General features: G+C 44.6%; 1 protein-coding gene across 5 annotated transcripts in view; it reads right to left on the reverse strand.

Annotated features, from left to right (window-relative positions):
• Window positions 1-846: 846 nt before the first annotated feature.
• The window catches only part of DPP10 (dipeptidyl peptidase like 10), a 250,981-nt gene continuing 236,103 nt past the window's right edge, over window positions 847-15,724 (reverse strand). For all 5 annotated transcript variants that reach the window (XM_066632907.1, XM_066632922.1, XM_066632915.1 and 2 more), the window contains 5 exons: window positions 7,930-8,029; window positions 6,332-6,390; window positions 6,162-6,234; window positions 3,265-3,338; window positions 847-984 (listed from right to left, as the gene is read on the reverse strand). In XM_066632907.1, the coding sequence (XP_066489004.1) occupies window positions 847-984; window positions 3,265-3,338; window positions 6,162-6,234; window positions 6,332-6,390; window positions 7,930-8,029 (444 nt within the window). The remainder of the gene's footprint in view (window positions 985-3,264; window positions 3,339-6,161; window positions 6,235-6,331; window positions 6,391-7,929; window positions 8,030-15,724) is intronic.

The following is a 15,724-nucleotide window of genomic DNA, read 5'->3' on the forward strand; positions in this document are numbered from 1 at the left end:
ACTGTAAACAATACGAAAAACACAACCAAAACATTTCTTAGTAAATCAAAGGATACAAGTTTTTACCGGAATTATTTTAGTTGCTGATACTGGTTTAAACGTAGCTGTAATTATGGCTTGAAAAAATTGTTCAAGCACACAAACATCTTCTGTGGAAGGAGTCTTGTGTATATACATAAAGTCCAAGAGTATAGTACCCAAATCCTGCTTAATGATTTACAGTAGATACAGTGTCAATAGTGAATGCCTGAAATTTGGGGGATCAAAATCAAACAAATACTAATTCTTGTTATCTGACCCACCTGATATTATTTTTCCCATGTAAATCAAAAGAAAATGCTATTTCCTTTATTAACCCAATATTTTGATGCTTAACAGTGAAAGAATTGCACTTATTGTAAACTTACAATAGAGTGTTAGATTGCAGCTCCCCTGCTCAAAGATTAGTGGATTTAATACTTGTGACAGATTGTGCATTATGCTGAAATTGAGAAATGATATGCATTTTAAATAAAAACAGAGCAACTATGTACAGAACAAACAGTGAATCTTAACAGAATCAACATGCACTAACCCTACTCTTATGCAAAATTAATTTCTTCCAGAAAACTGCAACCAACCATTGGCCTTCCACATAGGTCTAAGTTTTGTCCCTTGGTAATACATTTGGACTTTTGTATTCAAATTCCAGTTTATTAGCTCATTGTCACAAAATGTGCTGTTCCACTGGTATATCCTTTAGCTGCCCTTGGGCTTCCGTAGAATCTGCCATCTTATAGTCACTTCCATTAATGCTTTCAGTGAACCTCACTGTAAGTCTCCTCAGTTCTGTACAAATAGCCTTCCTTATTCATCTTCTTCTGGTTCCTGTGATAAAATAGGTGCTTCCTGCTTTAAACAAGCACTGAAGAAGCCAAGGATTGTGCTATAAAGGTGATATTTACTCTTCTCTGATGTGATGTAATGACCTTCATCTGGATAGATCTGAGAAGAAAAAAATAAATATGCTGTAAAAATCAGATGGCAAAGGATCTCGTTTTGTCTCTTTGATTTTGAAGCACAAATCCTTTTGCATCAACACAGAATATGAGAATATGAAACAATGTTACAGCTTCAGTGAAAGGTCAGAACCAAAATTCATACCAACCATTTTCAACCACTGTGCCATGGCACACTGCTACTGCAGGTGTGCCACAGGAATTTGGGAGAAGGTCATTTATTAATAGGGCCAATGGGAGATGTGAGCCCCCACTGCCAGCACGGTGTGCCTTGTCAATTGTCAAAAACCTGGTGGTGTGCCTTGACCATTTTAGTGCCTTGTCAGTGTGCCATGAGATGAAAAAGGTTGAAAATCACTGATTCATACAGTTAAACAAGCATTTCATAACTACATCACAAGCTTTAGTACTATTTAAGGCTATTTTTACATTTTCATTAAAATGGCCTTTCTGATTAGGATTTTCAAGATGGTTGAGAAAATACATTCCTAGCCTGCAATCTTGTACACACTTACTGAGACTAAGCCCCATTGAACTCAGAGGGACTTACTTCTGAGTAGACATGAGCAGAATTGTGCTGTTAGTTCTATCAAATATTATCAGAAACAACTACAAGTCTTGGTTCCGACTGATATACAATATGATATGGATATCATATGAATTGTAAACTGATCCAGAGGTTTTCAGTGTTTCATTACCTGTCACAAAATTGTGTAGCTATTTCTTTCTCAGAATCTCATCCTATCACCATCTGACCTTCCAGCAAGGACAGGAATAATTCATTGAACAGCTATGCGTATAGAATCTTACTTCTGTTTCTGACAAAGGTATGGAGAGTTAGCAGACCGTGCAGGAAAGGTGAGGCCATGTTGCTTCAGATCTGCAATTCCAGTTTTCTAGCACTAGATTTTCTACCCACAGAGTTGATATCAGTGTTATGATAGCAATAAAAACATGGTCAAACCAGCTACATCTACAACTTACAGAATATGCAACAGGATTGAAAAACATAATAAAAACAATCCCAGGCCAGCAAAACCAAGACTAAAATGTACCATGTTGACTTTCCCCAACAACCATCTTATTTCTTTCACAATTAAATAATTTTCCTCAAAGTGCATACAAGTGTAGCTTTATTGCCATTTTAAACAACAACTTGCTTATGCCTTGAGTAAAATCTGTGGGCCCAATCCTATCCAACTTTCCAGCACTGATGCAGTCATGCCGGTGGGGCGTCTGCTTCATCCTGCAGCAAGGGGCAGTCATGGAGGCCTCCTCAAGGGAAGGAAACATTTGTTCCCTTACCTCAGGGCTGCATTGCAGCTGTATCGGCACTGGAAAGTTGGATAGGATTGGGCCCTGTGTTATACAAATTATTTGCCTTCCATTCAATGTCTTCTGCCCCATTTCACTCACTAGTAATATTTCCGTTTACTTCAAATCAGATGAATCATCACTTGGGATATTTATGACCTTGAATAAGTGCTTAATAAATAAAATGAGAGCTTCCAAAGTTCAGATCTACCTCCATTCCAAAGTATACATTATGGAGAGATGTGGACATCACCAAACTGCAACTTATCCTGCATTCTCCTGGAAATGCATGGTTAAAAAATATTTGAAGTCACATTCCTTGCTCCAGTTCATTCTGCTACATGTATTGTGAGTCTTTTAGATTGTGAGCCCTTTTGGGACAGCGAGCCATTAGTTATTTGATTTTTCTCTGTAAACCGCTTTGTGAACTTTTAGTTGAAAAGCGGTTTATAAATACTGTTAATAATTAAAAATAATGTATGTTCCTGAGTATTGGCTAAATGCATATAAGAATTTATGTGTATAAGGAAATGCTAATATGATGTCATGTTATATCATGGTTTTTAAACACATGTTATTAAAGAGATATGGTGCTGTCTACTGGTTCCAAACATCTCTCTGTGATAATTTGGGTTCCAATCTTAAATGGGTCTCTGTAACTTGTAACATATGGAGCAATGTAAGTTCATCAGAAAAGTATCTGGTCTTAATAGCTCAGAAACATGGTTCGATCATCTCAGATGCATGGATGCTTCCACCAGTCACTCAACAAACCCAGAAACACTATGCTTAGGATTTTTCTCAGATTCAAAACAACTAATTGAGAGCCCAATTCTATCCCCCCCCCCCCGATGCAACTGTGACAAACTGGAAAGCACTGTATCCGGGGGGGGGGGGGATGGGAGGCTTCTGGAGGGGGAAGGGGGAAATAAGGCACCCCATTATTACATACCTGCATAGTATAATTCACTCCGGCTTTTATTAGATGTTTAATTAGTTCTGCAGAATGCTGGAAATGGACTTTAGCTATGAGACAACAACATCTGAGTGTTAGTGAAAGGCATTATGAACATGGATCAGAGACTACAAACTAGCTACTAGACACAGTCTAGTCTTCAATGCAAACATTCTGTCTGTTAAGCAACTGTTCTAAAATTCAGGCATACCATGTCAGATATGCATGATATAATATTGTTTCCTAGCACTGTAGAGAGTATCTTTCTCCTTCTTCATAAAAACTACTGCATAGTGGCCAAGTGTTTGGGCTGTGATCTTTAAAGTCACTGGCTCAAATCACACCTAGGCTGTGAATGCATTAGGTGGTTAGGAAAGCAAGGGTTCCTCATTCCTGTCCTAAGAACATAAAAAGAGCCCTGCTAGATCAGTCAAAGTCCAGCTTCCTGTATCTCACAGTGGCCCACCAGATGCCTCAGGGAACCCACAAGATACCTACATCTGGTTGCCACTCCCTTGCACCTGGCATTCAGAGATAGCATCTGGCATTCAGAGAGGACCGTGCTCCATGGAGACTGACTGACCTTACTGCGTTGCTGTAAAGTTTACTGAGATAATCTGTGTGAAGCATTTTGAACACTCAAAAAAAAAAAAAAAACCTGTATAAACACAGTTACTATTCCTTTAACGTGCTCTTTGCAGAGATTCAATAGAATGTACAATAAATGTCAGTAAGCTAAAGTATGGAACAGTTATAATACATTTCTTCCATGATCCCACAGACATGAGACCTTCATCTCCTGCATATTATCTTTTGCCTTGCTTTTCATGGAATGCAATTAAACTTTAATTCTATTATGATATGTAGGAAAGGGTAGTTTAACAGGAAAGACATTTCAACAGCTGTTTATATGGTAATGTGAAATGTACACATTTTGCTTGAAGCACACAAGTTTTAGACTGTTATTTTGATCAAAGAAATCTTAGTGGGGTTGCTTAATGTACTCCCCAAAAAGTCAAGCATGTACATGTAGTTCTATCTATTACATAAATGTTCAGGACTGTCACTAACACCCACATTGAGAAAAAGGAAGAAGTTTGAAAAGGTTCATGAAAGATAACATATTTGTGCCCAAGCATAATGAATTTCTACATCCTGTGATAGAAGATCATCAGGCTATGACACAAGAGACCCTCTTGTTTTTCATTTAAAAATAAGGTATTTGTTGTGCTATGTTGGATTAGGATGTTATATGTTGGGCTCCTCTTTATCTCAGATATAGCCATCAGCAATAGCTGCACTGACACATCTTCAGTCTATATATTAGATGGGGATTTCCAAAGACAATCTTTAAAACTTATTAGATAAATCCTTCTGAGAAGCTTCAGTACTTTTCTTGTTTGCTCAGATGAATAATATCTCCCATGCTGGACAAGATTAGAATAAAGGGATTTATTTGGATCTCTCTTCCTAAAGTGGCCTTGCTAAGCCAAACTCTAACATACCTTGTTCATTTACCCATTGAGCTTACCTTAGAAGTCAGAAAGAGGTACAGTTCTGTTACTGGTCAGACTTTATTCAACTAATCAACTGAAGGGCAAACTTGTAGGTTTGGCTAATCCCCCAGAAACACACATTTTTTTCTGACCCTTGTAGCTTTATCTATAAATTTGCCTTAGTTGCTGTAATCAGACAGCCCAATCCTGAGCTGCCAGAGGCATGCAATGGGGCTACTCACCAAAAGGTCGGCGGTAAAGTAAAACGTTCATGTAGGGCACCAAGCCCTACATGAACGGACAGCATTCAGTGCAGCTGAGCTCCACCAGACCTGCCTCCTGCCTCCCCACTCCCTCCCCCGGCATGCCTCCCGCCCGCCTTCTCTCCGCCCGCACCATGCCTCTCCCCTCTCTGGAACGCATCCTCTCTGCCCCCACTTACTGTGCCGCGGCTCGGCTCAGCAATCTGTGAGACCGCCGAGCAGTGGAGGATGGGCACCCGCCCAGCACTAGCCCAGTGCCGCCCAGCGCTGGGCTAGCATGGGCACTGGCCTGGCGGTAACCCTCGCAGGCATGCCTTATGGCACGTTTGCGACAGTGCGCTGTTGGAAAGCCAGAGCACTGAGCTCAGGATTGGGCTCTGCGTCTTCCCCTGAAATTGACATTTTATGATGTCCAATGACAATATTGCAAGTGATATACAGGAGAGGGGAGAAAAAAAATAATGAAGGCAGTAATTCCCATTGAACGCAGTAGCACTTACTTTTGAGTAGACATTGATAGGCTGTCTATAGGGCTTTGATCCTATATGCCTTTACCTGGGAGAAAGACCCACTGAACTCAAAGAAGCTTACTTCTGAGTAGATATGCATAGAATTGCGTTGCTAGTTATTTAGTACCATGACACTTAAAGGGGGGGACCTGCAGGGACAGCCACAATGACAGCACGAAAAAAAAAATAGCTCATCATAGTTGTAAGTTTGTATCAAAGTAAATATTAATCTTAAAGGGTTAATTTCCTATAAATGATTATATGCCATTGTTTTTGCTGACACCAAATTTTTTTTGCCAGTGGTGGAATGTGGATTAATTTCAAAAGTGATTAAAAATTAATGTTGTCAATTATTAATATGCATTGCCCCCTGCAAATGATGATGTTTCATAAGATTAAACAAATTGGAAGCTGCAGCTGGTAGGAGTTACAAGTATTCAGTTAAGAAGAGTGTCATCTGTTCAGATCTAAAACTGTCAATTGAGTCTGACAATGAGATCTCTAGGGGCAGACAAAGCTCAGTATTATCAAAAAATGCACCGACTTGCTCTCAGCCTGTGTTTCACTGAACTTCTTTTGTGTGACAAGCTGCAACAGAAAATTGAACTGTTTTTGTAAATACTTACTATCTGCTGTCCCGTGAACGATTAACAAATTTTCTTCCTTGAAGCCGTGAATGTTGTGCAGTACACTGGATGCCTTCAGGAAAGAAATGCACACATCTGTGACTGATTTACATTTCAACCTTTACAAGCATATCCCCTTACATTCAAGCTCTTCGGTACAGCTAGCTTACCTGATAAGCGTTTTCTTCTTTCAACGGAATGCCCAAGTACCTTTCTGAAAAAGCAGATGCTGTACATGGAACACAGGAATCACATTACTACATTTCTTTAAAATCTTATTTCAAATTGTTTCCAAATTAGGTGTGTTGACATTTATGGGCTTACGTTATATGTGACTAAGAACTGAAGCTAAAAGGGTTCAGAAGCTACCAAATCCTCTATTTCCAGTGGCAAAGACTCCCCCAGCTAGAGGCATTGTAAATATAATGTCTAAACAATTCCATAGAGCAGCAGTTCCCAAAATTGCCATGGTCACAGTACCATTCTTTCACGATAGGCTGCAGGACGACTTTGGCACTCCCCTGTGATCTTGCAAAATTGAGCAAGATCTCACTAGAATAGCTTGATCTTGGTCCAACTGAGATGGTGGCACTCAGCTGGGAAGAAGAGGCCTTCACGGACATCCCACGGTGTCCCAGTGAGTTTACTGCAGCTCCCCAGGGTGTTGTGGCACGCAGCTTCAGAACATTGCCATAGGGATATGGAAAACTATGCAAGCCAATGTGGTGTAGTGGTTAAACTGGGTTTGGGGAGATCTGAGTTCAAATCCTCTCCACCTAAGAAGCTTCCTAGTTAACTCACTTGCAGACAGTCACTAAAGGCAACACAACATGTGATTTTAACCATGTCATTGAACCTGGAATGCTTGAGTTTTTGTCTTCTATGACAAGCATTCCTGGAGAAGGGGAATCCACTTAGTGACCACGGGTAGACAAGGGGCTTTAACCCAACATTCCATCACAGTCCCAGTCAAGATCAGGACCTCATGCTGTTGGTGTCCCCCTCACACAATGGAACATCCCCTTCCCAGTGCATATTATTTCCAGAGACAAAAAAAAGCAGTGATTAAAATCACATCTAGTTTGACCCCAGTTCCAGCACAATTTATTTCACAGAGTTGCTTTATGAGCACAATGGGGTCAAGTGGGAGAACTATGAGCCCACTCCTGGGCTCGGCGTGCCGGTTCACTGCCGGCACGCACTGTCGCAAACGTGCCATAAGGCACATTTGCAGGCCCTACCACTGGTGGTAGCCTAGTGCTGGCCAGCACTGGGCTACTGCTGGGTGGGCACCTGACCTCCACTGCTCTATGGTTGCGTGGACCGCCGAGCAGCAGAGGGGTAAGTGGATGCATGGGGGGAGGTGGGAAGGAAGCGTTACGGGGAGGTGGGGAGTGGGTGGGAGGGAGGTGTGCTGGGGGAGGGAGCGGGTAGAGAGGGAGGTGGAACTGGATCCAGAGCCTCCGTGTTGGGCTCGCCGCCCTACAGAGGCTCTTGATTCAAATAGCCCTATTGTGGAGCTATTCTTTTTACCTGGGGGAAGGAGACAGAAGTCCCCTTCTCCCTAGGAGCCGCCAGTGGCTGCCTGAAGCGTGCAGGATGCAGCGGCAGCCATTTTCTGTGCTGCCGCAGCTGTGTCCCCTGGGCTCAGGATTGGGCTGCCCGCCACTACCCTGACATGGCTGCTCTGGAAAAAGGGTGGCATATAAAATGCAACAAATACATTAATACCTTTCTGTGAATACCCTGGGTAAAGCAAAATACTCACCATACAGTCTCATGTCTGTAATTGGTGCAACCACAGCTCCACACCTGAAAAGTCTTTCATTGGACTTCAGAATCATTGATGCAATGTATCCTCCATAGCCCTACAAAACAAGTTTATGTAAGTTAAATTGTGCCTATACTTAATGAAACACTGTTCCATAACACTATCATCTAGTTTTGATGACTTTCTGACCTTCTATGAACCATAAATGCACAATTAAGAGAGAACCAAGTGTTTTTACGTTGGTTTGACTCTAAAGGTACAGTTTTGAATGAATGTATACAGGTCGTCCCTCATTAACCACTAGGGCTCCGTTCTGGAAACCCTCAAGGATAAAAAAATCTGTGCATAAAAAAGTCGTGAATAAAAAAGGTGGAAAAATAGATTTAATGACCCACTTCCAGGTTTCTTACCCCTCCATTGCTCCTACTGGAATAAGGTTGTGCCTCAACATCCTCAGGGGTTTGATTCTGGAACTCCCTGCTGATACCATAAAATGCGTTAAATAAAAGCTGTTTAAAAAAAATTAAAAAGTGTATCCCTTTACAACTGTGGTTTAAAACGGCTTTTCTTTCTGTTGTAGAGAGGCAGTCAGAAATGCATAGGACCACCTGTCTTTGCCTGCTCAGCTGAAGGTTGGAATGATTGTTTGCACGACTGTCACTCTACAACAGTATGAAAAGCAGTTTTTTAAACTATGATTTTAAAGGGATGGATTTTTCCCCTTCTCCAGGGATCAGCACATTCCTTCTCATTTGCAGGGGCTATTCATGTTAAGTCAAATCTGTGTATAAAACAATCCGTGTATAACAAGGTTGAACCTATAATAGTGTGAGAAGAGTATGAGCACTGAAATTGTTCTCAGCTCGTTTCAAGGAGTAAATATGACTTTCCAGTGTTGCAGCCTTACTCAGTACTATTGTACAAGTTGAGCCTCATTATTCACGTGGGTTCCGTTCCCAGAACTCATGTGGATGGCAAAAAACGAACTATAGCAAATCAATTTAAAAAACAAAGTGTCTTTGCTCCGTTCCCAGAACTCATGTGGATGGCAAAAAACGAACTATAGCAAATCAATTTAAAAAACAAAGTGTCTTTGCTCCAGTGATTTAAAAACAGCCCTGCTGACCTTTGTGATGTAAGATAAGAGTCCTTAAGAAGACAATCCATCAATCAGTTGTCCTCCAAGTGCTTAGAAATGTGCTTCACTCACCGGTGAACAGTGCAACGGACTTGCGACAGCCCAAGTGCAGTTTAGGAATGCGCTGCACAGCAATTTTTATCACTAACATAAGAACATAAGAACATAAGAACAGCCCCACTGGATCAGGCCATAGGCCCATCTAGTCCAGCTTCCTGTATCTCACAGCGGCCCACCAAATGCCCCAGGGAGCACACCAGATAACAAGAGACCTCATCCTGGTGCTCTCCCCTACATCTGGCATTCTGACTTAACCCATTCCTAAAATCAGGAGGTTGCGCATACACATCATGGCTTGTACCCCATAATGGATTTTTCCTCCAGAAACTCGTCCAATCCCCTTTTAAAGGCGTCTAGGCTAGACGCCAGCACCACATCCTGTGGCAAGGAGTTCCACAGACCGACCACGCGCTGAGTAAAGAAATATTTTCTTTTGTCTGTCCTAACCCGCCCAACACTCAATTTTAGTGGATGTCCCCTGGTTCTGGTATTATGTGAGAGTGTAAAGAGCATCTCCCTATCCACTCTGTCCATCCCCTGCATAATTTTGTATGTCTCAATCATGTCCCCCCTCAAGCGTCTCTTTTCTAGGCTGAAGAGGCCCAAACGCCGTAGCCTTTCCTCATAAGGAAGGTGCCCCAGCCCCGTAATCATCTTAGTCGCTCTCTTTTGCACCTTTTCCATTTCCACTATGTCTTTTTTGAGATGCGGCGACCAGAACTGGACACAATACTCCAGGTGTGGCCTTACCATCGATTTGTACAACGGCATTATAATACTAACCGTTTTGTTCTCAATACCCTTCCTAATGATCCCAAGCATAGAATTGGCCTTCTTCACTGCCGCCGCACATTGTGTCGACACTTTCATCGACCTGTCCACCACCACCCCAAGATCTCTCTCCTGATCTGTCACAGACAGCTCAGAACCCATCAGCCTATATCTAAAGTTTTGATTTTTTGCCCCAATGTGCATGACTTTACACTTACTGACATTGAAGCGCATCTGCCATTTTGCTGCCCATTCTGCCAGTCTGGAGAGATCCTTCTGGAGCTCCTCACAATCACTTCTGGTCTTTACCACTCGGAAAAGTTTGGTGTCGTCTGCAAACTTAGCCACTTCACTGCTCAACCCTGTCTCCAGGTCATTTATGAAGAGGTTGAAAAGCACCGGTCCCAGGACAGATCCTTGGGGCACACCGCTTTTCACCTCTCTCCATTGTGAAAATTGCCCATTGACACCCACTCTCTGCTTCCTGGCCTCCAACCAGTTCTCAATCCACGAGAGGACCTGTCCTCTAATTCCCTGACTGTGGAGTTTTTTCAGTAGCCTTTGGTGAGGGACCGTGTCAAACGCCTTCTGAAAGTCCAGATATATAATGTCCACGGGTTCTCCCGCATCCACATGCCTGTTGACCTTTTCAAAGAATTCTATAAGGTTTGTGAGGCAAGACTTACCCTTACAGAAGCCATGCTGACTCTCCCTCAGCAAGGCCTGTTCGTCTATGTGTTTTGAGATCCTATCTTTGATGAGGCATTCCACCATCTTACCCGGTATGGATGTTAGGCTGACCGGCCTATAGTTTCCCGGGTCCCCCCTCTTTCCCTTTTTAAAAATAGGCGTGACATTTGCTATCCTCCAATCTTCTGGCACCGTGGCCGTTTTGAGGGACAAGTTGCATACCTTAGTCAAGAGATCTGCAACTTCATTCTTCAATTCCTTAATAACCCTTGGGTGTATGCCATCAGGGCCCGGTGACTTATTGATCTTTAATTTATCAATGAGGTCTGAAACATCTTCTCTTTTAACCTCTATCTGACTTAACTCCTCGGTCAGGAGGGGCCGTTCGGGCAGCGGTATCTGCCCGAGGTCTTCTGCCGTGAAGACAGATGCAAAGAACTCATTTAATTTCTCTGCCATCTCTAAGTCTCCTTTTATCTCCCCTTTCCCTCCCTCACCATCCAGAGGGCCAACCGCTTCTCTGGCGGGTTTCCTGCTTCTAACATATTTGAAGAAGCTTTTATTATTCCCCTTAATGTTGCTGGCCATGCGTTCCTCATAGTCTCGCTTGGCCTCCCCTATCACCTTCTTACATTTCTTTTGCCACAGTTTATGTTCCTTTTTATTCTCTACATCAGGGCAAGACTTCCATTTACGGAAGGAAGCTTCCTTGCCCTTCACAGCCTCTCTAACTTGGCTGGTTAGCCATGCGGGCACTCTCCTGGATTTAGTGGAACCCTTCTTTCTTTGCGGTATACACCTCTGCTGGGCCTCTATTACTGTTGTTTTAAGCAGCCTCCATGCATTCTGGAGAGACTGGACTCTTTTTACCCTCCCTTTCAACCTCCTTCTAACCAGCCTCCTCATTTGAGGGAAGTCCGCCCGTCGGAAGTCAAGGGTTTTTGTTAGAGATTTGCCTGGTATTCTTCCCCCAACGTGCACGTCAAAACGGATCGCAGCATGATCACTGTTCCCCAATGGCTCAGTAACGTTTACATCTCTAACCAGGTCCTGCGTACCGCACAAAATTAAATCCAGAGTCACCTGTCCTCTGGTGGGCTCCGTGACTAGCTGATCTAAGCCACAGTCATTCAGCACGTCAAGAAATCCGGTTTCCTTATCGTGACCAGAACACAAATTGACCCAGTCAATATGAGGATAATTGAAGTCCCCCATGATTACAACCCTGTCCTTCCTTGTCACCTCCCTGATCTGTTTCCTCATTTCAAGGTCCCCATCAGATTTCTGGTCTGGAGGACGATAGCACGCCCCCAGTATTACATCGCTGCACAAGCCTGGTAATTTAACCCACAGAGATTCTACGGTGGAGTCGGACCCACCTTCAATCTCTACTTTGCTGGATTCTATCCCTTCCTTAACATAAAGGGCCACCCCACCTCCAACACGCCCCTGCCTGTCCCTCCTGTAGAGTTTATAGCCCGGGATTGCGGTATCCCACTGATTCTCCGCATTCCACCAGGTTTCCGTTATGCCCACTATGTCAATATTTTCCCTTGTCACCAGACATTCCAGTTCTCCCACCTTTGCTCGTAGACTTCGGGCATTCACATAAAAGCATTTATACACGGAATGCCCCAGGATGGGCTGCTTATTCGCTCCTTTGTCCCCGCATCCTCTCATTGTGCCAAACCGTCTATCACATCCCATCTCCCTAACTTTCCCAATTTCTTCTCCTACCCTGCCTTTGTCTTGTTGTTCTCTAACCTCCCCATCCTCGTCCCATAGGGATGAGGAGTCCCGAACCGGATGCCCCTCGGCTCCTGTCGGCCTTCCCCCAGGGATCAGTTTAAAAGCTGCTCTGCCACCTTTTTAATGTTACGCGCCAGCAGTCTGGTTCCATTCTGGTTCAAATGGAGCCCGTCCCTCTTGTACAGGCCCCGCTTGTCCCAAAACGTTCCCCAGTGCCTAACGAATCTAAACCCCTCCTCCCTACACCACCGTCTCATCCACGCATTGAGACCCCTGATCTCCGCCTGCCTAGCTGGCCCTGCGCGTGGAACAGGTAGCACTTCAGAGAACGCTACCTTTGAGGTCCTGGCTTTCAGCTTCCTGCCTAAAAGCCTAAATTTGGCCTCCAGGACCTCCCAGCTACACTTGCCCACATCGTTGGTGCCGACATGCACCACAGCCGCTACCTCTCCCCCAGCACTGTCTACCAGCCTGTCTAGACGAGAAGTGATGTCCGCAACCTTTGCACCAGGCAGGCAAGTCACCATGCGGTCCTCACATCCGTCGCAAACCCCCCTCTCTATGTTTCTAATAATCGAATCCCCCACTACAAGAAGCCCCTGACCCCCCTCCTGCCGAGGAGTATCCCGAGTGCGCTCGGATACGGGCCCATCCCCTGGAGAAGGGATCCCTCCTAGGGGATTGTTTCCCTCCTCTCCAGGATGACGTCCTCCAGTCCCAAGACTTCCCACCCGGGCAGCCGAGGAGCTGCACGCCTGAGGTTGGGACGAAGCCTGATCGTCCCCGGAAGTCTCCCCACGGTCCTCCTCTGGCTGCCTGCGCTTCTCCAGGTCGGCCACCAAGGCTTCAAGGGAGCGGACGCGTTCCCTGAGAGCCTGGAGCTCCTTGCAGCGAGGACACACCCATGACTTATGCCCCAGAGGCATATAATCATACATGTGGCACTCGATGCAGAACACTGGATAGCCCCCACCCTGCTGCTGGCTGTCTGAGTGCATAGCTTTTTTGTTGTTGTTGTTGTTTTATTTAGGGGTCCTTTAAAAAACCGTACACTGGATAGCAGCCCTCTTCTCAAGGGAAGAGGAAGGGCAGTGTATGGGGCCCTGGCCTCCTCGCCCTGCTGCTGAACTCGCCCAGATGCTAAACTCTTGTGCCTTACCTGGCACTTAGTTCCCAGAGGCCACACGCGTCTGCAGAGAGCCTCACGCGATGGCCTGCCTAGCTTTATACTCCTGGCTGGCTCCTCCCCCCTCCTTCCTTCCTGATTGAAAGGGGGCTGGCCTTCCCAGGTGAGTTTACAAAAGCTCAGGAAGGCAAATGGCTGCTGATGGGCGTGACCTACTCTGCAGGCTCCTGAATGGACTGCTTGGATTAGCCTACTGGGGCTCTTAATGGGTTGGGAATTGGCCCTTCCTAGGTCCTTTCCCTCCTAGTTCTGTTCTCTTAGGCTGGACTGTTTTTGTAACCTCAAGCTAGTTTTTATTTGGGTTTGTTTAATTATTTATTGCTCTCTAGATCCTGTGTCCCAATTTACTGACCTGTTTAGGTTATGTTCTAACTTAGATTAGGTTTAACCTGGGTTAAGTATAGGTTTAATTTAAACAAGTAGAAAACCTGCTTTTCACTTTATCCTCCTCCCTTCCTTCGATTAAGTGCTACCTTAGGTGCAGCTAACTTTCAATTTTGATTTAAATGCCTGACCCTTGGGCACTTACTCACGAGTAGGACGCTGCTCTTACTCACGAGTAGGACTCTGCTCTTACTCACGAGTAGCCCTATGTACCTCCCTTAGGTGCTAACTTTCAATTTTGATTTAAGGTTGCTTTAAAGGTAAGGTTAAGGTTAGAAGACAGGGAGTTAGAAAGACAAAGCGTTAGAATGAGTACACTTACCTCCTCCTCCTCCTGCTCCTCCTCCTCTCCTTCTCCAAAACTCAGAGATCTCCTTGCCTTCTCCTCGCCCAGATGCTAAACTCTTGTGCCTTACCTGGCACTTAGTTCCCAGAGGCACTTGGTGTCCCAGAGGCCACACGCGTCTGCAGAGAGCCTCACGCGATGGCCTGCCTAGCTTTATACTCCTGGCTGGCTCCTCCCCCCTCCTTCCTTCCTGATTGAAAGGGGGCTGGCCTTCCCAGGTGAGTTTACAAAAGCTCAGGAAGGCAAATGGCTGCTGATGGGCGTGACCTACTCTGCAGGCTCCTGAATGGACTGCTTGGATTAGCCTACTGGGGCTCTTAATGGGTTGGGAATTGGCCCTTCCTAGGTCCTTTCCCTCCTAGTTCTGTTCTCTTAGGCTGGACTGTTTTTGTAACCTCAAGCTAGTTTTTATTTGGGTTTGTTTAATTATTTATTGCTCTCTAGATCCTGTGTCCCAATTTACTGACCTGTTTAGGTTATGTTCTAACTTAGATTAGGTTTAACCTGGGTTAAGTATAGGTTTAATTTAAACAAGTAGAAAACCTGCTTTTCACTTTATCCTCCTCCCTTCCTTCGATTAAGTGCTACCTTAGGTGCAGCTAACTTTCAATTTTGATTTAAATGCCTGACCCTTGGGCACTTACTCACGAGTAGGACGCTGCTCTTACTCATGAGTAGGACTCTGCTCCTGCTCAGAGTAGCCCTATGTACCTCCCTTAGGTGCTAACTTTCAATTTTGATTTAAGGTTGCTTTAAAGGTAAGGTTAAGGTTAGAGGACAGGGAGTTAGAAAGACAAAGCGTTAGAATGAGTACACTTACCTCCTCCTCCTCCTGCTCCTCCTCCTCTCCTTCTCCAAAACTCAGAGATCTCCTTGCCTTCTCCTCGCCCAGATGCTAAACTCTTGTGCCTTACCTGGCACTTAGTTCCCAGAGGCACTTGGTGTCCCAGAGGCCACACGCGTCTGCAGAGAGCCTCACGCGATGGCCTGCCTAGCTTTATACTCCTGGCTGGCTCCTCCCCCCTCCTTCCTTCCTGATTGAAAGGGGGCTGGCCTTCCCAGGTGAGTTTACAAAAGCTCAGGAAGGCAAATGGCTGCTGATGGGCGTGACCTACTCTGCAGGCTCCTGAATGGACTGCTTGGATTAGCCTACTGGGGCTCTTAATGGGTTGGGAATTGGCCCTTCCTAGGTCCTTTCCCTCCTAGTTCTGTTCTCTTAGGCTGGACTGTTTTTGTAACCTCAAGCTAGTTTTTATTTGGGTTTGTTTAATTATTTATTGCTCTCTAGATCCTGTGTCCCAATTTACTGACCTGTTTAGGTTATGTTCTAACTTAGATTAGGTTTAACCTAACTAGATAACTCTGGGTTAATTTCCCAATAGTCAGAGTGGAACTAAGAATTGAACTATAGGTTTAGAAATATATATGGTACAGCCTTTTGCACTACCAGCTCAGACTGTACATGGGG

The sequence above is a fragment of the Tiliqua scincoides genome, chromosome 1 (genome assembly GCF_035046505.1).
Source record: "Tiliqua scincoides isolate rTilSci1 chromosome 1, rTilSci1.hap2, whole genome shotgun sequence".
Taxonomy (NCBI): domain Eukaryota; kingdom Metazoa; phylum Chordata; class Lepidosauria; order Squamata; family Scincidae; genus Tiliqua; species Tiliqua scincoides.